Raw genomic sequence first — 25,801 nt, 5'->3', positions numbered from 1 at the left:
AAGAATAATTTTATGGATGTAGGTATTGAAATGATGCTGATAATTATATTAAAAACCCACTTTGTTATTAGACTTTTCAATTAGGTGTATTCATGGTACTTTAATTTATTTTCTGTATTTTTGGTAATCTGTAAATTAAACCAGTGCTTTGTGGAATCGATAGCATTTCAGACTTATACTTTTAAAGGTTAGCCTTCACATACTGGAGCTACTTTGCGCTCCCATGCTCCCGTGGAATTCCAATACAGTCCTCTTCCCAGTGGCCAGGTATTAAAATTCAACTTCCTTTCTAACCTTTTGAAACGGTGGTTCCCAAAATATGCTCTATGGACTTCTGGGATCCCCACAGTCCTTTTATTAAAGAGGTCATGAGCTCAAAATAATTTTCATTGTAGGGGGAGACATTATTTGTTCTTTCCCTATGTCCAGTTGTGCTGTGGTACAGACTGGTGACTCCTTGGCATGTATTAATTAAGACAGTGTCTTTGTGTTTTTCACATCCAGATATATGTTCAGCATTTGAAAGAAAACTCCAGTTTCACTTAAGAGTGCCCTTGGTGAGGGTCTAAGTAAACAGTTTTTTGTGTGTTTTGTTTTGTTTTGTTTTTTTCAGTTTTTTCAAGACAGGGTTTCTCTGAAGCTTTGGAGCCTGGCCTGGGACAAGCTCTGTAGACCAGGGTGGCCTCAAACTCATAGAAATCTACCTGCCTCTGCCTTCTAAGTGCTGGGATTAAAGGCGTGTGCCACCACTGCCCAGCCAGTGGTCGCTTTTAAATAGTCTTTATTTTGTGTGATTAAATGCGAAGTGTGTACGAAGCATTTTTGCATGTTCAGGTGAACTGCTCGTGTCTAGGAAAACCACTTATGTGACTGAGCTGCTTTTGAAATGTGGTGTCATTTTTATTTTCACCTCGCAGAATGCCTGTAGCTACACGCCTGTCATTTAGACCTACGTATTTGGTGAAAATGAGTGAAATGAACCCGCCACTTAAAGGAAAGTAACTTATTTGTCAGTGATAAAAAGTCGAATCTTTCAAATGGAAGTTAGGGTTTTGGAAAACCAGAGTCAGTCAGCATGAATTTGCTAGTTTCCCAGTATGTGTTTCTGGTGAGATTGTTGGTGATTTTCAAGGAATGAATCTCTTTTTTTTTTTTTTTTTTGTATTTTTTATGGTTTATTTAATGTGCATTGGTGTGAAGGTGTCAGATCCCCTGCGACTGGATCGTCACAGAGAGTTGTGAGCTGCCATGTGGATGCTGGGAATTGAACCCAGATCCTTTGGAAGAGCAGTCAGTGCTCTTAACCACTGAGCCATCTCTCCAGCCCCATCAATCTTTTCTTTTAAATACATGTGTTCTACCTGAACATGGTGTTGTGCCTGTAATCTTAGCATGTGGGAGACGGAGACAAGAAGATAACTGCTTCAGCATTTGGAAAATAGGAATAACTCACCAAACGTGTTTTTTCCTAAATGATCAATTCTTAATGTTATAAATTTTTTCCAGAGAAAGATGTAGATAGATTTGTATGTGCGTGCACGCGCTCATGTGCAGGTGCTGCTGTGTATTGTATGCTCCAGAGATCTGTCTGTTTTTACTTCCCAACATTGAGTTAGAAGCATGGCTACCATGCCCAGCTTTTTTTTTTTTGTTGTTGTTGTTGTTGTTGTTTGTTTTTTGGTTTTTTTGGGGTTTTTTTTTTTGTATGGGTTTGGGGCTCAAACTCATGTCCTCATGCTTGTTAGTGACTGAGCTACCTCCCTAACCCCAGCCCAGTGGATTTTTATGCAACAAACCTGGAATTTAGATTCAACTTAGTAACCTGCACTAGTCTCCATTTGTTGCGTTTTGGCATTGAATAAAAGGTGAGTACCCATTATTATCTGAGAAGACTGTTAAAATATTCTTTCCAACTATACAGATTTCTGTGTCACATTTCCTTCCTGTACTTTCAGATCTCCAGCAGATTGAATGCTAAGGAAAGTAGGAGAGTCCAGCTGTCTTGTGTTAATCAGACAGTAAAGAAACTTGCACAGATGTAGAGCAGTGTCACTCTTACTGACTTTTGTGTTGTTCTAGGAAAGGTTATTTTTCATAAAAGTTATTTAGGTTAATATTAATAGGCCTGTTGAAAGTGAATTAAAATTTCCTTAAAGTTTTACTTGTTTTAATTTGTAATATGATAAATATTGATATAATCCATATTTTAAAATTAGTTTCAGAAAATAGTCAAATATATAAATAAAGGGAATCAGAAAACAGTTTGACAGGTACAGTTTTATTTTTTTTTTAAATATTTATTATTATGTATACAATATTCAGTCTGTGTGTATGTCTGCAGGTCAGAAGAGGGCACCAGACCTCATCTCAGATGGTTGTGAGCCACCATGTGGTTGCTGGGAATTGAACTCAGGACCTTTGGAAGAGCAGGCAATGCTCTTAACCACTGAGCCATCTCTCCAGCCCCCTAGTTTTAAAATAGCTAGTTCTGTATTTTTACTAGATTACCAATGGGATATATTATTAATATGTTTGGGCTTATCTGAGATGGTAACTCATGTAATTTTTTTTCAGTTCTTTAAGTTTTTTTCAGTAAGTGTTTCAGTAAGTTCAGTAAGTGTTTTTCAGAAACATATAACAGTCAATATTCAGGTACTTCATTGACTTGACCCTAGATTGCTGGTTTCAGAATCTCAACCAGTGTTGTCAGCATTGCCTTTTAGGTTTGATTTCCTGTTCTTTTCTGTTAAATTCTCAGGTTAATTATTTTCAGCTTAGGTCCAGCATAAAAGGAACTCCCCTTCCTATTTTTTAGAGATGGATTTCAGGTTTGTGACTTGTCTCCAGCTTGCCAGAGTTAGGATTTTGGGCACGTGCTACAATACCTGGCTTATGTGGTCCGGGCATCTTGCTAGGCAGGCAGTCTATCGACGAAGCTCATCCCTAGCCTTCACAAGGACTCGGTTTCTTTTGTAATACCCCCCCCCCCCATTGTCTGTCAGAAGTTATGCCACTGGCTAGGGTTCTTTCATCTCTTGGGTGACAGTGTGGCCAGGGTTTGGTTCTATGGACTCTGGCTGGGAATTGTCTTGACTGCCTAAATAAGATTTTTTCCTGGGAAACCAGACTGTTGTTGCAAAAGGAGAATATATGCTGGCAGATGAAGTAGATGCCAGCTATAGTATTTATTGATCCTTTTCTTTTTCTTTCTTTTTTTTTTTTTTTTTTTTTTGGTTTTTCAAGACAGGGTTTCTCTGCAGCTTTAGAGCCTGTCCTGGAGCTAGCTCTTGTAGACCAGGCTGGTCTCGAACTCACAGAGATCCGCCTGCCTCTGCCTCCCTAGTGCTGGGATTAAAGGCGTGCGCCACCACCGCCCGGCTCTATTGATCCTTTTCAAACAGTGTATTTAAACAGGTTCTCTCTGTGTAGCCCAGGTTGGGTTGTGAACTGCAGTGCTTTTGCCTTTAACTCCTGAGGGATAGGATTATAGGTGTGGACCACCATGTTGAACTACAACTTTAACTTACTAAACAGAAGGTGTTTCTTTTTTAAAATTTTTATTTAATTTTGGAGATAAGAGCTTATTTTGTAGCCCAGACTGGCTTTGAATTTATGGCAATCCTTCTTCCTCAATGTCCCAAATACTGAGATTACATATATGTATGATTCATTATGCCTAGCTTCAAAACATGCTAGTTTTTAAACTAAGGTTATTTAATACTAGTTCATGAAAAGCATTTGAGTAAGCAGAAGCACATGTCCCTATTGTCTCTTATAGTTCACCCTAGAAGTTACTATACAAATACTTTTTGTTGCATTGGTTGCATTCGTAATACTTTATGCTTTTGGATGTCCTCTAGCTACCCTCAGAGGTATTGCAGCCGTCAGTGTAGCATCTGGACTGCCGCTTGTTACAGGAAGATAAGCCTGAACAATTGTGAAGCTTATGTTAGAATTTCTTCCTAGTCCCAACTCACTAAGCTAGCACCATTCCTCTGGAAAAAAAAAACAAACCTCTTGATCTTTAAAAAAAATACTTTCATACTAAGTATTAGTTTTATAATCACTTACCAAAACACATAACTTCTAGAAAATTATATGCTTGACATATGTAATACAGTTTCCTTTCTTCCTTCTTGCCTCTCCTCCCAAACCTGGTCTGATGCTTCCATGGACCTGCATACACAGTCTTTTTTTTTTACAGTCTGTTGCTGCCGTTCCTCCTCTTTCCTAATATAAGCCTACTCTAGACAAAATATTTGACTTATTTCTTTGCCCTATTCCTGTGTTCCCCCATTCCCATTTAGCCTTGCAATTCCATTTTGATGTGTGCAGACTGCACTGTTCTACCAAGTATTCTGATGGCTCACCTGGCATGTGGTAGAATTAGCCTCTTTGTCCTTTTTTGTTATCCCCCTCCTTGAAATTTGTGGTAGCCTAGGGGTCTTAGCTCAGACACCTGTCATTTTGGATTGGGTAGTTTTGCTCTTTTCATCAAAAATTACTACCAGCTAATACTCACCAGACCTGTCCCTGCTCGGCTTTTGATATCAGATATCAGGCACATTTAGGGTGTGATGATCAGAAGCCAAACATTTTTGTAGACATTGCCAAACATCCCTTATGAGACTAATTCCCTGTTGGAAACCACAGGTATGGCCATGTGAATTTGGCCAATCAAAGGCAAGGATAAGTAATAACCTTTAAAAGATAATGTGTGAGCTGTCTTCTCTTTGCTCCTTCTTCTTAACATGGGAAGATAGTTCTTCTGTCAGTCTCTAAAGTAGTGGAGCAGTGGATAGTGCCAGATGATCTGTGATGAGTGAAGAACTTAAACAAAATCAGCCTATAACTGTAGGTATTTGGGGAGTTGGTTATAAATGTGACACAGCCCAACCTAACTTGATTTACACATTATGTCAAGATAGGACCTTTCTGTGTTGTTCCGTTCACTTTTTTTTTTTTTTTTTACCTCTTTTTAGTTCTTAATAGTTTGGTAATATGCTTGGGTTTTCTAGATGTGTTATGCATACACATGCTTTAGAAATTGCCTTCATACAACACAGATACATATTTCACCACTGCCTCAAACTGTAGATTCCAGCCCTCAGGAGGCAGAGACAGGCCAGTCTCTTGAGTTCAAGGCCAACCTAGTATGCAGAATGATTTCCAGGACAACTAAAAGAAATTTGTCTTAAAAACCAAATGAGGCCGGGCGGTGGTGGCGCACGCCTTTAATCCCAGCACTCGGGAGGCAGAGGCAGGCGGATCTCTGAGTTCGAGGCCAGCCTGGTCTACAAGAGCTAGTTCCAGGACAGCCTCTAGGAACTACAGGGAAACCCTGTCTCGAAAAACCAAAAAAAAAAAAAAAAAAAAAAAAAAAAAACAAATGAAACCAAAACGAAACAAAAAGACAAACAAAAATAGCCTTAAAAATATTTTCTGAGTTGAAATCATGCTGTGTTGCCCAGGTCAGGTTTTTTTAAACTTTTTGTATTACTGACATTTTTATTTGACTTATGTATAAGCATATAAAAAAATAGGTATTCAAGTAAAACATTTGCTGATAATAAGTATAATAATATCTAAAAATTCTTTGCTGTAGATAAAATTTTATCATTTATTGAAGATCAAAGTAAATTAGCACTAATAGGATGAATGTATTTGTTGATTTTTACATAAAGAATGAAATCTTTGCTGAATATTCGATGCTGCCTGGTATAGAACATCTTCAGTGTTTTCCATAATTGGTCAGGGTTTTCATTTTGTCATCATCAGTGCTGAGAACCCTGCTTCCCATGCATACATAGTACATCCCATGCATACACAGTATATGTACATCCCGTGCATACACACTATATCCCGTGCATACACATTACATCCTGTGTATACACATTACATGCTGTGCATACACACTACATGAACATCCCATGCATACACAGTACAAGGTGGAAGAAGTATTTCAAAATTGTTGGAAATTTAGTTCTAATTCCAAACCCAAATTCATTAAGCAAGTAAAAGAAAATGAAATTCAGGTCAGCCACTCAAATGACAGTTCTTAAAATCAGACATTCTAATATAAGATAATCCAAAGTTACACTAACTTGATACATGCTGAAGAATGCTGGTAGGAAAACCTTAAATTTTGTCCTCTGTAATTAAACCTTTTAGCAAGAACTAGAGACTTGCAGTAAGAACACCATAGTGTATAACACAGAAATCTGGAATCGCTGCAGTGAGGTCACTTTGAGTATGGGGAACGACGCACCACCAGAAACACCTTGGGTTTATTACTTATTTTTTGTGGGTTCAGAAATTTCTTACTACTGTTGCTTGTTTTTGTGACCTTTATATTTAATTACAGCCCCCCCCCCCCAGATAGGTTCATAATTTACAGTTGAGGAACTATGGGCAGGTGGTTTCCTGTCTTAGCTGGGGCCACTCATTGGTGTGTACCGCTCCAGCCAGCCAGTGTCCTTGGTTTTTGTTGTAGAGACTTCCGTGAGAGGTCCTTGCAGGTGGGGTCTAAGGAACAGCATCCTTGAACAGGCAGTGAAGAGTTATCTTAGCATCTCTCACATAGGAAAACATAATTAGTATTTAGTCCATTTCTAGCAATTACATTTTTCTTAATTGAAGCTTTTTTCCTTTGGAGCTTTATTTGTTCACCATTTGAGAAAAACCATTGTTACCAACTGTGCCAACATAATACTTGTCTTAAAAGTCTGGATATGCAGCCATCATGTTTATGAGGCTGCATAAAGTACAAGCATCTTAACTCCTTTTTAAAAAATTGGGTTCCAGAGTTTAACCAATGATAAAAGTATTCTGCTGAGTTACATTCTGGGCCCTTAACTTCTATATTTGCATTTTCTCATTGGTGTACTATACATCAAAATGCAGATTTTACTATGTGAGTCTTTTCTTCCTTTATCTAAAGTTAGGATAGAGTTGAATTTCTCAAAATGTATAGATTATATTTTTAATTTCAAGATATCAAAGGAGGTGTCCTAGGTTGTTAGAGATAGAGTTTTGGTCTGAGCATACTTTCTGATACTTAACCTGTTAGTCTGTGTCCAGACTGCAAGCATAGCTGTGCTGCCTTGGTCAATATGGCTCCTACTTTGCTTTCCTATACATTGTTGCATTTTATTACTTGGGTAGTCTGTAGAGTGGGCAGGACAGATACTGCCCATTGTATAGATGGGGCCATTTTAAGAGATTATTTATGTTGCTAGAACTTTAATTGGAACATACAGTTTTTATTTATATCATGTCAGTATTTTCCCATGTGTATCACATTTCCATAATCCAAAGCTGTATAATATAGGAATACATTTATATGTCCCTGCTGATAATTGTTTTCTTGTAAGAAACTTCTAAATTAAGAACCTTATGATCCAAGAAATACAACAAAATCCAAGATATGAGAAGGCTGTTTTCTTAAAAACAGCCATTACTGTATTCAGAGAAACTTATGATTAAGACAGCCTTTGCAATACTGTCAGACCCCAAGTAGCCTAAGTTTAATAAATGATGACCTTTAATATTGACATCGTGGAGAAATATACATTGGCACAATTTTCAGTAATTGTGAAAACAGATAAGCTTATTTGCAAGCTTAAATGTGTCTTAAGACAGATCCACAGAATAAAAATTGTCTAGATGATCCATAGATACTTGGTATATGTCAGTGTCTTAGTTACTTTTTTACTGCTGTGACAAAGCACCATGACCAAAGCCGCTTAGAGAAGAAAGCATTTAATTGGGGACTTGCCTGCAGTTCCAGGTGGAGTTCTCACCATGACCATCATGGTGAGAAGTATGCAGGCAGACAAAGCACTCATAATAGCCGAGAATGTACTTGTTCAGGCAACAGCCACAAGATGGTGGTGGTGGGAAGTTGTGACACAGACAGGAGAACATAAAGTGGAAACTTCATGGCCCATCCCCAATGACACACCTCCTCCAACAAGGTTATACCTCCTGGTCCTTACCAAACAGTTCTACCATTTGGGAACCAAGTATACAAACATAGAGTCTGTCTGGTTGGGTCATTCTTATTCAAACCACCACACTCAGGAACTGCATGGTGTTGGGAATTTCTAAGGTGAAACTGTTTTTTTTTTCTTGACCTTCTAAATTTATATTGTTATTTTTTGAACTCCTAGAACTGAGAGACAAATATAGTGAAATTACTGTAATTTAGTATGTAAAGAATAATAAAAGTGTACCTTAAATTTGAGAGAGAGGAACCAAGTAATTCTTTGGAATCTAGAGGCAAGGTGGCAACGTAGCAGGGGGAAGAAACTCTTCAGGACAATTCAAACTTAGGCTATAATTTGAAAGGAAGCCTAGGGCCTAATTATTAAGTGGCTAAAATGGTGGTAAATGTTTAGGTCGAGGAAATACTATGAATTAAGCATGTGAAACTCAGGATTGCACCTGTTGGGCAGTATGTGGGACTTAACCTGTTTTAGGATTGGGTATATGATGGAGAGGATGGCTAGTTCAGTCTCAGTCCACAGGTGCCTCAATCAGTGTCTTATTGCTGCCATGAGACATTATGACCATGGCAATTCTTATAAAGAGCATTCAGTTGGAGCTGGCTTACCGGTTCAGAGGGCTAGTCTATTATCACCATAGCAGGTGCATGGTGGCCTTCTTAGAGCTGGAGGGGTAGCTGAGAGTGCCATCCTGTTCTTTAGACAGAGAGAGACCGTGTATAACATGGACTTTTGAAACCTCAAAGTCCACCCCCAGTGACACACTTTCTCCATTGAGATTATACCTCCTAATTCACTCCGTGGATGAAGCATTCAAATATGTGAGTCTTTGGGGGCATATTCACCAAACCTGTACCACAGATGCTTGTAATACAAGAATAAACTGGTAGTGAGCGATATTAGGTCAGATGGAGGGTACCCTTTCCTCCAGTCTGAAGATTGACTCTTACATGTTCACATGCTAAGCAGACACTTTATTACCCAGCTATATCCTAGCCTTAAGAAAGAGGGATGTGTGTGTGTGTGCGTGCGTGCGTGCGTGTGTGTCATTGAATTTTATGATCTTCTTGTCTCAGTCTCCCAAGTACCTGGGTTTGCAGGTGTTCACTACTCTGCCTAGCCAAGATTTATGCTTACTGTTTTGTTTTCCTTTTCTTTTTTGACCATACAGTAGTTTCTTTTACATTTCCCTTCTTTCTTTTCTCCATGAATAAATCACCATTACTTAAAAATAAGACTTTGCACACTGAGTACATGGCCATTTTTCATTTTTAAGTTCACAGTCTAGTAGCAAGTGCCACTTCTGGAAACAAATAATAGTTTTCCAGTTCAGATGGGTGTGAGCTGTCCTTTTACCTAACCTCCTGCATGCCTTTGAACTGTAGTGGCTTACCTCTGTCATTGCCTTCTTACATTTCCTATGGTGTGTATTATTAGGAGAAAATGCAGACAAATGTATAATGTGTTTTGGGATAATATCCTTTAAAAACAAATGTCTTAGGATTCAGACAGTAGGTACGCCATACTGAATGCTGTATGCTGCATACTTCGTATTGCCTTGTGTCCTTTGAGTTCTCCTTTTAGTTCCAGATTCAGAGTGTAACTCTTTGCCCAACTTCTTAGTTTAACTGGAATCCTCCTCCAGTCTCTGATTCAATCCACCCATGTGCAAATACTCATTATTCGAAAAGTGTACCTTCAGTGACTATTTATTTATTAGCTGAGTATGATCTCAGCACTTGGGAGGCTGATGTAGGGGTATTGCTGTGGGTTCCAGGCCGGCCTGGGTTGCAGAGTAAAACCTTGTTTCCAAAACAAACCTGCCAAGCAGTGGTGGCACATGCCTTTAATCTCAGCACTTGTGAGGCAGAAGCAGGCAGGTCTTTGTGAGGTCGAGGCCAGCCTGGTCTACAAGAGCTAGTTCCAGGACAGCCAGGGCTGTTACACAGAGAAACCCTGTCTCAGAAAACAACAAAACAAGAACAAACCTTTCCCCATCTTTTTATTTATTTGTATTTATACATATGGATAAGTGATGACTATTGATACACATAAATTTTCTTCTTTATGTGAGGATATAAATTGAAAGATGTTTAAGAAATGACTCCAGAGAGTGGTTCTCAATCTGTGGGTCATGACCCCCTTTGGATTGAGTGACCCTTTCACAGGGTTTGTACATCAGATATCCTGCATATCAGATATTTACATTACAATTCACAATAGTAGCACAATTACAATTATGAAGTAGCAGTAAAAATAATTTTATTTTTGGGGGTCACCACAACACAAGGAACTCTATTAAAGGGTCGCAGCACTGGGAAGGTTGAGAACCACTGCTTTAGAGGAAGTGATTATATGAATTCTAAAAAGGCTCAAAATTGCAGCACTGGCATAGAAAATAGAAAGGGTGCAGAAATAACTAAGTGAAGATTTGGGGTAATGGTATGTTTGGTAAAACTTGTCTTAGTGTGCCTTTGCATTAATGAGAAAGCCTGATTTTTTTTAAAATGATTTTGGAATATCAAAACTAGCTACATTTTATAGTTAAGCTGTTTCACACTTTAAACATTTTTTAGAACTATGAATATTGAGTCCTTTGACTTAAGTGAAACAGTTCTTTCCCCCAAGTAATTGTGTCTACCTTGTGAAATATATTCTCTCCCCGCTCTCTCTCATTCAGATTACCCTGTTCACCAGATGTCTGACAGCTCTTCTTGCAACATTGGCTATTGGTTTTCACTGCCTTCACAAGATCAGAATTACTCCAGAAATTGGAGAGTTTGATTTAAAAGAAAAAACTTAAATAAATGGACAATATGTCTATAACTAATACACCAACAAGTAATGACGCCTGCCTGAGCATTGTACATAGTTTGATGTGTCATAGACAAGGTGGAGAAAGCGAAACGTTTGCAAAAAGAGCGATTGAAAGTTTGGTAAAGAAGCTGAAAGAGAAAAAAGATGAATTGGATTCCTTAATAACAGCTATAACTACAAATGGAGCTCATCCTAGCAAGTGTGTCACCATACAGAGAACACTGGATGGACGGCTTCAGGTTGGTCTGCAGAGCTTTCTGTCTTTGCTAGCAGAGTAATTGGTGTTTTTAGATTTCCTCTTAAGGTCTTACGAATTTAATGTGAGCTTTATCTCTTTGTATATTTATTTATTTGTATATTATTATTTGTATGTTATGTATTTATGTATTTATAGAATTTTTTTTATTACTTGTGTATTTGCACATGTGTATGTACAGGTACTGGAAGAGGGCAGAAAAGAGCATCCCCAGATGCTGGGATTGAATTCTGCTCCTCATAATAGAGCATCAGGTAATTCTTAATGCTGGACCACCTCTTGAGTTCTATAGCTCTGTCTCTTGGCATACTGTACATCTGTTGCCAGTGTGTGTGATGAGAATACGTGGAAGAATACATAAAAGATGGATCTTAAATTTTTTTATATTCTCAAAGTAATTCAGTGAAGAAAATTTGAAAAATAAATGAGAAGCCCTGTATTTTGAGAACTACCTTAGCTCTTTAGTATTCATCATTACAGTTCACACTCTCCCTATCTGCCAACCTCTTTTGGTATTGTAGATGGTCAGACTGATATGTTGGACTCCTGTAATCTTGGTATGTTATATTTACCGTTGGTATGAAACATTCACTGGTCACATTTTTTTCATGTAAAGCAATATCATTTGTATGAAGTATAGAAAAAAAGGTGATGTTAGATTTTTAAAATTTTGTTTCTACATTTTAGGCATAGTTTATGACAAATTCATAGTTTTTGCATTTTAAAAACCTGAGTGCAAGTCTTGAAATTGAACACTATTTCAAATTCTCTCTATGATCCTGACTAGGTCATTTATTCATTGTAGCTGGCCTAACCTGGAACTTGAGGGTTTTTTTATCCCCACCTCAGCTTCTGAGTGCTGAGATTGCAGGTGTGTGCTCCTTTGCTCTAGTTATTTTGAGCTTTGGATTCTCAGGAAGGAATGGTTATAATTTGACATTGGCAGTGGAGGTGGGATGGGGAGTGGGACTCTCAAACCAGTTTTCCTTTCTATAAGTATGCTCCAGCCTATCTCTTTTGTGACCTTCAAAGGTGTGAAGGTTTCTTTTATCTTGGTAAATAATCACGTGGGCAGGTAGCCTGAGCATCCTCTAATTCAGTTCAGTTCTAACACGGTCTACTTGGAGATGCCAATCATAACTGTCTGGTTGTTTTACCTGTGCTTCTTTCCGTTGTCTATGAAGGGTTCCCACAGTCCCACCAATGGTTCAGTTAATTTAGTCAAGCATAGCCCGTGGCTGAGGGAACCTTGTTTATCATTATGAAGGGTATTGCAGAGGCCACAGATTGAGAGCTGCATAGGCAAGGTAAACCACCATGCCCTCTGAAGGTAGATCAACCTCCAGGACCTCCACATGCTCAGCCATCCCAAGTGTCCAAACCCCATTCTTTGTGTCTTTCTTTTTTTCCCCTTTTAGGTTTTAGTCGTTGATTGTGATCAACTCTACATAATAGCCCCTTTCCCTTCCACGGGGGTTGGGCCTAAAGTTCCAGCTTCCCTATTCTGCCTCTCTCTTTTCTGTGATCAGCCCCCATCCTAATGGTACTTGTGAGTGTAGCCTTTAGTTAGCTCAATACCTCAAAAAAAAAAAAAAGATACTTTTTTTTTTTAAGCACATGGATACACTCAGGAGGATATCATTTTTAGAAGCCTAAGATTTTAGTTTTATGAAAGAAAATACAAGCAAAACCATGTGTATGTTTTACAGTATTACAGATGCTGACTTTGTAGAATTTGAAGATTAAATAAGAACATTTTTTAAATCCCTTGTGTAATGTATAATACAAAACTGGTACTTAATAAATGATGGCTTCTTTTCTCAGGTGGCTGGTCGGAAAGGATTTCCTCATGTGATCTATGCCCGTCTATGGAGGTGGCCTGATCTACACAAGAATGAATTAAAACATGTTAAATATTGTCAGTATGCATTTGACTTAAAATGTGACAGTGTCTGTGTGAATCCCTATCACTATGAACGCGTTGTGTCACCTGGAATTGGTAAGTTGACTGTCTTTGCAGAACCTTCATAAATCTATAAAGGGAAAAGATCCTAGCAGTATTTTAATTTTCCTAGTTTAAAGCTTGTATTTGAGGACTACTTAAGACTTCAAATAAAGTTCAAGAATCAGAATTAAAATTTTATTTTAGACAAGGTCTCATCCCAGGCTGGCCTAGAGCTGGCTATGTAGCCAAGGATAACTCTTGATCTCCTACTTCAACCTCCTGAGTAGTGGAATTAGAGGTATGCACCACTATGCTTGGCTAAAGATTCAGATAATTTAGATGAAATGTAAATACTTAAACTTGTGGTTTTGATTTCTAGAATTGAGTATATAAAATTGATACTCTGCCTACTTTTTACATTGTTGTTGAAGATAAGATGGGAAACATAAATTTAAACTTATAAATTTATGTATATATTAGTGTATATGTATATATTAGTATATATACTAATTATATATAATATATATTATATATATAATTAAGATCTACCCTACTTTTAAATTGAAATGGCTCATGAAGTTTGGTAATCTCTGGCTTACATTTATGTTCTATATGTAATGGAAGATATGTTCATAGTAATGATTTATGTTTCATTTTTTTCCCCTAAAATAAGATCTCTCAGGATTAACACTGCAGAGTAATGGTAAGTAACTGGCTTCCTTTAACTTTTTTCTATTTTCTTGTATCATGTCTTAATTTATTTTTTGTTCACAGCAAGTGGTTTGAGTAGGAGCTAGTAACACCAACAAGAAAAAAGTTGCTGCTCTGAACATGTAGATTTTGTAGGGAGGTATATATTAACATTTAAAATTTGGCTTATTAAATTTTTTTATTTTATGCATCTGAGTGTTTTGCCTACATGTATTTCTATCTACCGTGTGTGTGTGTGTGTGTGTATCTGTGTATCTGATGCCTGTGAGACCAGAAGGGATATCAAATCTCCTGAAATTAGAGTTACAAATAGTTGTGAGCTACTTCTGTGGGTGCTGGGAATTGAACCTGGGTCATCTAAGTGCTCTTAGCGGCTGAACCATCTCTGGAGCCCTGTAATACTAGATTTAAATTGGCTTTGGCTCTGAGTTTGAACTGCCACTCATGAGTTAAAATTCTTTAAATGTGATAGATGAATACACCAGGACATGAGTCTAATTAATGGTCAGTTTGAACAGATTTTTAATTGTTAAAGGAATAGTTCTTTGTAATAAAATCAAGTGTAAATGGGTATCAGCGACCATAGTGTGTAGTAATTTGGAATTGTGTACCATAGCTTACAAGATATCTATTTTAGTTTTTCTTCATTTCACCCTAATTTACTTTCATGAATGAAAATACTGATGATGTTTTTAAATTATTCATATTAATATTTTGAAAAGGTATTTCAGTGAAACCAAAGGTTAAAATTTGTTTTTGTTTTTTTTGTTTTGTTTTTTTTGTTTTGTTTTGTTTTTTTTTTTTTTTTGGTTAAAATGTTTTGAGGTGTGAAAATCCTCTTGCTTTTAATTTTGGGGTAAAAATGGACTTCTCTAAATCTTTAGTTCTAATCACTTAGGACCTATTAAACTAAAATCTCTTTAAAAATCTATACTTTGTGGAGATGCTCTGGTACAGAACCACTGTTATCTTAAAGCAGTGAATGCTTGTTCTGCAGGCAGGAGTAGTATGGTGTTTCATTCTTTAGACTCTCAGAGGTAGGCCAGAAACACCACATGACTTTACATTGTCAACTGTGCCTGGTAATAAAGGGGTGTTGTTATTGTGACTTACTGGTTCCTGAGAGCTGCTTGGCAGTAGCGGGAATGTGGTCGTCTAGGGATGGTAGCTGTAGAGCTGCTGAAGCTCTGCCTCTGCCAGCACCGGGTGTGCTGTAAACAAGCACCAGCAGTTGTCACCGTCCTCCATCCATTGTTTTTGCGATCTAATGCATTTACTCAGTGGAAATTAGGGTTTAGGAAACTGTAGTGATAATTTTAGAATTTCAATATGGATTAGTTGTGAGGTTCCACATCCGAGTTGTGGGAGTTGATATTCTTCAGGGACACTAAGGCCATTGTCAGCCTTGTGGATCCCCCTAGTGGTAGTTTTGTAGACCGTCTTGCCTGGCTTATTTGCTTGGAAAACAAGATTTCATTTTTGAATTGGACAAAACAATAATAGTAGAGCAGGTAATGAAAAGTTGAGAAAAACAGAACCCTTCCTTCACTTGTCAGTTGGGACCTTGTGATTGTCCAGCACAACTCATCTCTTTCATGGAACTCTGTGACCATACCGACCCATGTATTCATTGTTCAAATATTTAGTGAGTTTATTATTGCCTGGTACTGTGCTAAGGTTTAGGAATATTAAGAAAAACATGTTTTTTTTTTTTCCAGTCAGAGTTCAGAGTCTTTTGGAGGGGAGAGAAAGTTAGCAGAGAGTGGCTTGCTAGCGGGTAAATGACTTGCCTGTGGCAGTGGCAGAGTGCCTAGTGGCTTAGGCTTAGTCCTTTTCACCTATGGAGAATTCACTATTTACCTCTCATAAAAAAACTTTATATTCTTATGACTACTCTAAAATATGCTTTAAAATAGCTAACAGTTCTTGAATGCTCATTTATAAGGTACTGAGCTAAGTGATTTATGGCTGTCTTAGTGTTCTGTTGCTATGAGGAGACGCTGTGACCATGGCAACTCAAAAAAAGCATTTTAATTGGAGCTTGCTTATAGTTGCAGGGGTTTAGTTCATTATCCACATGGTGAGGAGCATAGCGCTACGCAAGCATTCATAGTAGCTTAGAGTTCTACATCCTGACCCAAAAGCAGCAGGAAGAGAGAGTGACGCTTGGCCTGACTTGAGATTTTGAAACCCAAAGCCCACTCCAGTGACACACTTCCTCTAATAAAGCCACATTTAGTTCGTTTGACAAGGCCGAACCTCCTAATCCCTCTCAAGCAGTGCCACTCCCTAATGACCAAACATTCAAATATATGAGCCTATGGGGGCCATTCCTGTTCAAGCTACCACAATGAGTATTGTGTCATTGTCCACTTAATGCTTTCTGTGGTAGGTGAGATTATGTTCACTTCCTTAGATTAGGAGACATGAGCCTAGAGATCAAGGAACTTGCTCAGCTAGGAGTTAGAGTAATGTTGGTTTGCTATGGAATATTAAACAACAGAAAAGCATTACAAAAACTGAGGCACCATTAAATTAGTCATATTTGTTTTTATTGATATATCCCATTTGTTAAAACAATATGTAGAACATGTATACTCAGTACATTTTTTTTGCTAAATGAATTTGTTGAATATAAATTCAGAAAGGAAAAATATAATTTGGTATGTGTGCTGACTATTAGTTGTCAACTTGCCTACATTTATAATTCTCTAAAAACCCAAGCAGCTGGGCACACCTGTGGGACTTTCAGTTAATTGGCTCATTTGAGGTGGGAAAATCTGCCTTAAATCCATATCACTTGAGGTTGGAAGAGTCACCTTAAACCTGGGCCACAGATTTGTAAAAAACATGGAATAAGGAAGATTTTGCTTTGTTTGCCCTCACGCTCACTGGAAGTTTTTCCTTTACTAGTATTACAGCCACTCAGGATTTCAGTCATGTATACTGAAGACCAGTTAACTCACTGAGCCTTATGGCTGAGCACCCGCTAGATTCTTGGATTTTCCTTTGGAAGACAGCCATTGTTGGACTTTTTGACCACAGCCTGTAAGCTACTCTAATAAAGCCACGCACACGCACACGCACACACACACACACACACACACATCCTTCTTTTTCCAGTCATTCTGTTAGTTCTCTTTCTCTAGAGAACTCTGACTCATAACAGTTCATGTGTCTAGGGAAACAGAATTGTTTCATGGAAAGGACAAAACTTTGTCCTTACTGGAATGTATATTTGTTCTGGTTAAGGATTTCTATTTCTAGCCTGTAATGCTTCTGCCAACACTACCATTCATGGACTTAAAGAATGTCTTATCTTCCATAATGTTATTCCATACACTATTGCATCTGACCAAGGACCTCACTTCGCTAAGTGTGACAATGGTCATGGAATCCATTTGTCTTGCCTTGTTTCCCACCATCCTAAAGTAGCTGGCCTGATAGAAGGATGGATCAGTCTTTTGAGACATGGTTACAGTGCCATTTAGGTGGCGGTAGCCTAGAGGACTGGGGCAGGGTTCTCTAGAAATTAGCATATCTTGAATTAGCATCAAATATGTGATATAGTTTTTCCCATAGCCAGGATTCATGGGTCCAGGTCTTAAGGGGATGGGAAAGGGAATAGTTCTTCTCACTGTCACTCCTAGTGATCCACTAGGAAAAGTTTTGCTTCCTGTCCTGTTCTGCTGACTTAGAAATTTTGGACCCAGAGTGGGGAGTGCTCCTGCCAGAGGATAAAACAAACATTCTACCAAACTGTAAGCTCAGACTTCCTCCTAGCCACTTTTGCATTCTCGTGTCCTTAAACCTACCGTCTGAAGAAAAAAGAATAACGTTGTTAGGATGGATGACTGATCCAGACTACCAAAGGGGAACTGGATTGCTTCTCCACAATGGAGGTAAGCAGGTTTATGTCTGGAGTGCAGAAGATCCTTTAGGGGGCGTCTCTTGCTGTTACCATGTTCTGTGATTAAAAGCAATGGGAAATTACAACAACCTACTCACAGGCAGAATGACAAAGGGCATATAGACCCTTCAGGAATGAAGGTATGGATCACTTCCCCAGGAAAAGAGGTAGAGGAAGGTAGTTGAAAATAGCTAAGGCCGCGTGACCAGTAGTAGAAATGAAGTTTATAATTGACATGAGTGTTTCTGTCATATTTTCTTAAGAATGTTTGTACAGTATTTGTGTTTTCTTTTCTCTTATTTCTTTACCCTATAGTGTATCCTGTAATAGAGGATGATTGCATTCTCCTCAGCTGAGATAATATTTCAGTGCTTAATATTAGAGATACTATAAAAATGTCCTTCAAAAAATTGTCACCTTTCCTAAAGTCTATAATGCATTTGGTTGTAAGTGGGATAGTATATCATGTTAGGCAAAATTATGACCTGCTTATTGTTTTTATTTGGAAATTAGGCATAAGAAGATGTGATTGTGTGTTAGGTTGACAATGGGGTAGACTTGTGTTAGCTCTTCTTGAAAATGGTCTCCTGTCACCTGATGAGGACATGGGGCTTCCTATTCAGCCTCTGTAGCCTCTGCATAACTAGGAATAGAAAAAAAACAGGACTATTGAAACCCATAGCTGCATGCTATTCTAATGCACTCAAAATAAGTCCTGGAGGTGGACGTTTATGTTTTTTGGAAATGTATCTCTGCAGCACCCAGTGTTGATGTTGCAGGTCCTGGATGACCTTTATATGCTCATATTTAACAAGCAGCTGGGCAACATCAGACACAAATTGATTAACCCTTCCGGTCCATGGTTTTGATATTTTGGATGAAGCATCCCTTGTCTGGAAGTTGGCTCTTAAGTTCAGCTAACTCAATGGTTAACATATGAAGACAGCGGTTCTACTTACTGATATCTTATCACAAGAATTGCACCATTGCTTCAAGTGAGCCAAACTTGTGGGAGATTGAGGAGACTCGTTGGTGACCACGTCAGACTGGGTGATTGAGTGTGTACTCCTAGACTGACTTGGTGATCATGAGAGACTCCTGAGGTGTGTAGTTTGAGGTTCATTGTCTCAGGTTAGTCTGGCTGCAGTGTCGTCTCCAAGGGCATTGAGGATAAGGTTAAACATGGGAGCCTATGAATATGTTCTCTTGATGTACACCCAGGCACCTTGTTTTCTCAGGGAGGTAGGATTCTTACTCACTCAGTGAAAGGGATAGAGATAGCCTGTGTCTATGGAGGGACGGAGGAACTCAGCACTGCGAACTTTTTCTTAATGTTCTTTCTTGATGAGTTGTTATACTCAGAAGAAATCCCAGGATGAGGTTCAAAAAGGACACTCTAGGTGTCTTGTTCTTTTTCTCTGGCAGTTAAAGAATTAAAAGACAGGAAAGATCAAATGCAATAGATGACAGTGGAGAAATCTCAATACCAGCAGACAGAATCGGCAGGTGTAGAAAGGTGTTTATTGGAAGTGAGGAAACACACAAGCTGTAGGCAGATGGAGAAAAAGATCCATTGCAAAGTAGGTGGTGATTTGAGAAGCTGAACGATCCACATTCCAAACTTTGGGGAAGTTTAGTCGACATGTGAAGGAAAGGAAACCTTGGGAGGCGTAGCTATTTAAAGTACACAGCAGTTGACTCTTGTGATATCACGGTCAACTATGCAGCTGTCACGTTCACAGCTGCTCCCTTTTGTATTAGTAATGCCATCAGTTAAAGGATCTCAGTCACTTCAACAAAAAAAATTGAATAGAGATGCCATTAATTAGATAGTCCATTTAACAAATAATTAAATAGATATTGCCAAGATCTTTTTTTTAAAGAATTCTTTTTTTGAAATAAATATTTAAATCTATTATGTACACAGTCTTCTGTCTGCATGTATGCTTGGATGCCAGAAGAGGGCACCAGATCTCATTACAGATGGTTCTGAGCCACCATGTGGTTGCTGGGAATTGAACTCAGGACCCCTAGAAGAACAGCCTCTTAACCTCTGAGCCATCTCTCCAGCCCTTGCCAAGATCTTTATGAAGAAAAATTCAGAATTTTGTTGAATAGATTAATCATAAAAACAAACAAGCAAACGGAAAAGCTTAGCCATCTATATACCACTGTGTGTTCTGAACAGGATTTTATTTATTATAATTTTCCCAACATTAGTGAGTATTTAGGGTCAACTTTTTTATTTAAAGTTCTTTTTTACATACAGTATATTTTGTTTTTATACTTCTCCTTCCCTAACTCCTCCTGCATCCTACCCTCCTCCCTACCTCATTTAGACAGCTCAGTTGAGTCTCTGCACATTGTCCAGTTGTGAGTCTCTGTTAATTCCCACCTACTGCAAGGGAAGCTTCTCTGTTAAGGGCTGAGTGATGCACTAATTGATCTGTGAGTATAGCAGTATGCCATTAGGAGTACTTTTGTTACCATGTTCTTGTAGTAGAATAGTATTAAGTTTTCCTCTAGGACCTATGAACTACCTGGTCTCAGGTTTTTGGCCACCTTAACAGTGTCAGGTATGGGTTCCCTTTCACTGAATGGGCCTTAAATCCAATTTTAAAAAATGATTGCTTACTCTGAAAACATTGGTGCCACTCTGACACAATTCTGACACAAGAAACAACTTGCAAATATACTGATACGTGATAATGTATTAAGCATCTTTTTATTATTATATTGGTTCCCTTAGAAGTTACTTTGGGGGGCTGGAGAGATGGCTCAGAGTTAAGAGCATTGCCTGCTCTTCCAAAGGTCCTGAGTTCAATTCCCAGCAACCACATGGTGGCTCACAACCATCTGTAATGAGGTCTGGTGCCCTCTTCTGGCCTGCAGGCATACACACAGACAGCATATTATATGCATAATAAATAAATAAATTTTTTTTTAAAAGTTACTTTGTTTTTTTTTATTATGTATATATTTTTGTGACTCTGTGTGGGTTTGTGTACATGTGTGCCAGTGCCCGTGAGGCCAAAGGTGTATTGGTTCCCCTGGAACTGGAGTGATAGAAAGTTATGAGCCATTTGATATGGGGTGCCAGGAACCAAACTAGGTATAAACAAGCTGCTCTCTTAACTACTGAGCCATCTCTCCACTCCCTACTACAACATATGAGTTTCACAAATAACGTTTTCATGTTTCAAAAGTCAAAAAAAGAGGTTGTATGCAGAAGCTTGAATAAATAATGGAATATTTCTACTGTTAGAAGTCACAATTTAGTAAAAAAAAAAAACTGGATAAGGAAAGTGACACACTAGTTTTCAGTTGAAGAGAAGGTCTTTGTGGCCTTTCCTTGATAGCTCTAAGAAGATACCTAATACTAGAATTCAGTTACCTACAAGTGTTAGTTCAGAAAGATGAAAAGATAATTTTACTACAAATAGACAGCAGAACCCGAAACAGTGGGTCAAGACCATACGAGAAGGCTCTGAACAGAGAACTGATAGGAACACGGTTCAATTTCCCTTAAAAAAAAAAAAATCAAAGCAAATAGACCCCTAGTTTACTAAAGATACTACTTTACATGACCTGGACACTAGATATGTTCCTTAAGCTCTTTAAAGTCTGAAAAATTTAATTATTGATAGTTCTTATCAAACTTTTTTATGTAGATTGGGATTCCAAAAAGAAAATTTCAATTTGATGACTCGTGATCTTCCTGGCCTGTCTCCTGAATGCTGAATTACAGGCCAACACCCTACATTTGGCTTCTGTTTGACTTTTTAAAGGGGCGTTTCAGGACAGCAGTTTCAAATAATAAGTCCAGGTCTTGGCATTGAGTACCTTTTAGATCCCACTTCTATCTCTGTACACTGTCACGTTCAGAAAGGCAGAGCGAAGTATGTCGTCTCAGTTTGTCTTGAGGAGTAAGTGGTCTTCACAGCTGAGTGAACATTTTGCTAGGCATTTGGTTTTTACTTATTTAGATGATTATGCACGTCTAGGTTTGTCAGGAAACTGAAGAATAGTTCTTTAGATATCAGAGAGTCATAATTGATAAAAATTTCTAAAGTTACTGTAGCTGATAAAATATGCTTTTTTATATATGAAAAATTTCTGATTTTGAATTATTTATACTTAGCTGATTTTAGATTTTGTCATGTTGTTTGTATATAGTTTTTGTGGAAATGGAAGAATATAAAATATATAAATGTGTTTTTTTTTTTCTCATAGCTCCACCAAGTATGTTAGTGAAGGATGAATACGTTCATGACTTTGAGGGACAGCCATCCTTGCCCACTGAAGGACATTCAATTCAAACCATCCAACATCCACCAAGTAATCGTGCATCCACGGAGACATACAGTGCCCCAGCTCTGCTAGCCCCATCTGAGTCTAATGCCACCAGTACCACCAACTTCCCCAACATTCCTGTGGCTTCCACAAGTGAGTTATGCAGTTCAGTACGATTGTAAGTCTTCCTAACCCTAGAGTATTTACGTGTAGTCACTTGGAGAAACCCCAAGTAAGTAAAAACTTGTTGTGGTCTTTATGGTGCTGGGTTCGGTGTCAGGGCCAGGTGCAAACTAGATGAGTTCTCAATCCTGAGCCATACCACTCAGCCCACAGGGAGATATGTTGAATTGTTATTTGAGTTTATTCTGGAGAAGATGGTGTTTATAATTTATTTAGAATTTCTAATGTTGATATACAGTCAAATGTAATGCCTTTGATTATACTGTTATTACATTGCATAAGTAAGAAGTCTCCTGATTTTTCAGATAGATTTTAGAGAAATATTTAAGGAGTTAACAAGTAATTTTTTATTATTATATGTATGAGTGTGTAATTGTTTGTGTATATGTATGCCCATGCTTGTGTGTACATGTGGGCCATGGTATATTTGTGGAGGTCCGAGGACAACTTGGTAGAGTCATTTCTCCTTCCATCTTTACATGAGTTCTTGGTATCAAATTCAGGCAACTGAGCTTGTGTAGCAAGACCCTTTCCTTACTGAACCATCTCGATCACTGGCCCAGCAAATAACTTTGAACCAAGGTGTTTATAAAAGTCTACAATCAAAACCTTTCTTTTAGTCCATTATTTTGTCTGAGAGGGTAACTTTATAATAGTTTCTCAATTTCCTATTGTGACTACTTGGAAAAGGCTCTTAAAAAGACTTGCTTTTACCATTTGTGGCCCCAGGAAGGCATCAAGTATTTTAACCAGTTTCAGAATAAAGCTAACACGTGCATCTTTGAAAAGGATGTCATAGGGGGTTCTCAGTCTGCGTTCTGTTCTTTTTGTCTTCCTTCTTTTCCTGTCTTTGTTTCTTGATCATGTCAATTGAAGCTAGGACCTCTCCCGTGCCAGATAAACCTTGGCCACTGAGCTGTACCCCCAGCCCAGGCTCAACTTTTCTGGGACCCAAATAAAGACAGTGTGATCTGGTTTTGTTTATATTGTTATTTGCTTTTACAATTCCAAAAGTTGAACTTTGCTTTGTAAAGTAGAGTAATTTGCTTATTTAATTCAAAAATTAAAGAAAAAGAGTTACTGTGTCTGTGAGTGCTGGCACGTGTTGTGGTGTACATGCGGAGTTGGAGTCAGCCTTTGTTGTTGTCCTCTCTGTCCAGCTGCTTGAGTCAGGGTCCCTTACTGTTTGTGGCTACATATGCCAGGCTCTGGCCAGTGGGCAGGGGTTTCTTGTCTTGACCTCCCATCTCATAGGAGGAGTTAGTGATACACACTATTGTGTCTGTCCAGTTGTTTGTAGGTTTATAGGTGAGAGCTGAGGTCCACATGCTTGCAGGGCAAGTGCTTTACCTGCTGAGACATCTTTCTAGCCCTAATTATTACTCTTATTTTAAATTTAAATATCAAGCATACAAATAGTAATAATTTGATTACTAAGAGCATTGTTTTTAAAGCTAGATTGTCAAGGGATAGTTGACTGATATAGATGGATATTTGTTATTACCTAACAATGGAGTATCTATGTTCATATCAGTTTAGACTCAACATTGAAATTTTAATCTTTGTGATAATTAGATTTATTTCTGAATTGTTTTGCTCCCATCCCACCACCTGACATTTCCCCTAGTGCTGGGAATCCAAGCCACTGTGTTACCCCTGATAAGCATGATAAGCAAGCACTTTACCACTGAACTATGTGTCTGGCCCTGTAATTGTCTTCAGAATTTCTCATTAGTCCATTTCACCACTTGAAAGCAGTCTTTTCCAGTGGTACAATCTTAGCACAGATAATTTCTATGCACATTTGATATATATGTGTATGTATATACTTTTAGGGGGAGGGTTGAGACAAGCTTTCACTCCGTAAGCCAGGCTGGCTATGGACTTCTGATTTCCTTGTCTCAGCCTCTGAAATGTTGAGATTATGTGTATGCAGTATAGGACCTTGCTTGCATCTCTGGCTGTCCTGTCTTTATTTGATTATTTGGAGTATGGTTGACTCCAAATGGTGGAGATGAAAAATAATATAGATGCATTCACTTATGTGTAGATTATTTCTGGGCCAGGCATGCACTTCTGTCTTGCATTCCCTGGAGACTGAGCTTTGTTCAGTTATTTCCTTCCCTCCCTGCAGGAAGAGTTGTGCTTGAAGGCCAAAAAAAAGATGTGAATGAAATATATCCAATTCTGTCTTAATACTTTTTAAAGTATATTTTTATAACTGAAATATAAATATTGTAGATTTTAGAATTTGCGATGAAAGTTTTCCTTATTTCTAAAATGATTGATAGAGTTAAAGAAAAGAAATTAGATTAAAATAGAGGAATGTTTTTACACGAGCTGGTTTCACATTGTTAACATCTTATACACTTGGTTCGTGGTGGTGATTCTCAGTGTAGAGGACTACAGTGGTTTTGCAGGTCCTAGTTTTAAGGAATTACGCTGTGTAGGGAGGAGAAATGTGCCTTGTTCATTGTTTCTGGTTTTGAGACAGAAGTTTTACATTATAGCCCAGCTGGCCTTGAGTTTGTTGAGCTTAGCTTTTCTCCTGCTGGAGTTGTAGCCATGCCGCTCTGCCTGGCAAGTCCCTTCTCTTGATGTTTAGATTGCGGTGACTTGTAGTTTCTTCCTCTGACTGCACCCACTATGAGGAGAGAAAACCAGTGTCACTGACAAATAGCAGTAAGAACACTGCAGTGTTCTCCAAATACAGTGAACATGACAAATGCTCGCTCTAAGAAATAGCCTTTTCCACGTACAAAATAAAACCTATAAATGGCAAATAATGGAATATATTTTGAGTCAAATGAAATCATTTTCTTGGTGAATTACAGAAGGAGCAACTGATTTGATGCAAATCTGGGCATACAGTGACTTTATTGAGTCTGATTTTTTTAAAAAAGAACATGGAAAAAGTTTCAGAATTGATGACCAGGTTTTGTTGTTTTACCAAATGCTGTGTTGGTTCGACAGTGGAGCAGGTTATTTTGTTAACTTTCTCACCCTTGCCATCCTATTCATTGGAAACACTTGCCTCCTGTGCTTTTCGCTGTTGTTCAAGCCATTGTCCTGCCATTATCAGCACCAGTGTCATGATAATTAACTTTCCGTTGTCAACATTTTCTTGCCTGGGTTTTGGAGATCCAGATCAGGAAAGTCCAGCATGGTCTGGTGAAATGCTTCTGAAGCTGTTGCTGTAGCCTAGGTGTGTCGTGTGTTTCTTAGCATTTGAAGAGGGCCTGTGAAGAAATAGGCCACTAATGTTAGGAAAACATCTTTCTGCCTGCCTGCCTGCCTGCCTGCCTGCCTGCCTGCCTGCCTGCCTGCCTGCCTGCCTGCCTGCCTGCCTGCCTTCCTTCCTATTTCATTTATTGTGCACTGGTGTTTTACCTGTATGTATGTATGTATGTATGTATGTATGTATGTATGTATGTATGTCTGTGTGAGGGCATCAGATTCCCAGAAACTGGAGTTATAGATGGCTGTGAGCCACCATGTGGGTGATGGGAATCAAAGCCAGGTCCTCTGGAAGAGCAGCCAGTGCTCTTTAACCGCCAAACCACCTCTCCAGCCCCAGGAAAACATTTCTTAAGAAAAGGACATTTTAAATAACTTCTGAAGGTTTTCCTTTATAAATGCTTTTAGCTTTTTTATTTGATAGGCAATGGGTGAGTTCCACT

General features: G+C 38.4%; 1 protein-coding gene across 1 annotated transcript in view; it reads left to right on the top strand.

The window, feature by feature from the left end:
• Positions 1-25,801, top strand: part of Smad4 (SMAD family member 4) — a 57,563-nt gene that overhangs the window by 5,594 nt on the left and 26,168 nt on the right. Inside the window, exons 2-5 of the mRNA XM_038329527.1 lie at positions 10,687-11,062; positions 12,904-13,078; positions 13,698-13,727; positions 21,879-22,091. Coding sequence (XP_038185455.1) covers positions 10,814-11,062; positions 12,904-13,078; positions 13,698-13,727; positions 21,879-22,091 — 667 coding nt within the window. The 5' untranslated portion in view covers positions 10,687-10,813. The remainder of the gene's footprint in view (positions 1-10,686; positions 11,063-12,903; positions 13,079-13,697; positions 13,728-21,878; positions 22,092-25,801) is intronic.

This window comes from Arvicola amphibius, chromosome 5, assembly GCF_903992535.2.
Source record: "Arvicola amphibius chromosome 5, mArvAmp1.2, whole genome shotgun sequence".
Taxonomy (NCBI): domain Eukaryota; kingdom Metazoa; phylum Chordata; class Mammalia; order Rodentia; family Cricetidae; genus Arvicola; species Arvicola amphibius.
The sequence above is the reverse complement of the archived record's forward strand: the minus strand, read 5'-3'. Positions and strand labels throughout refer to the sequence as shown.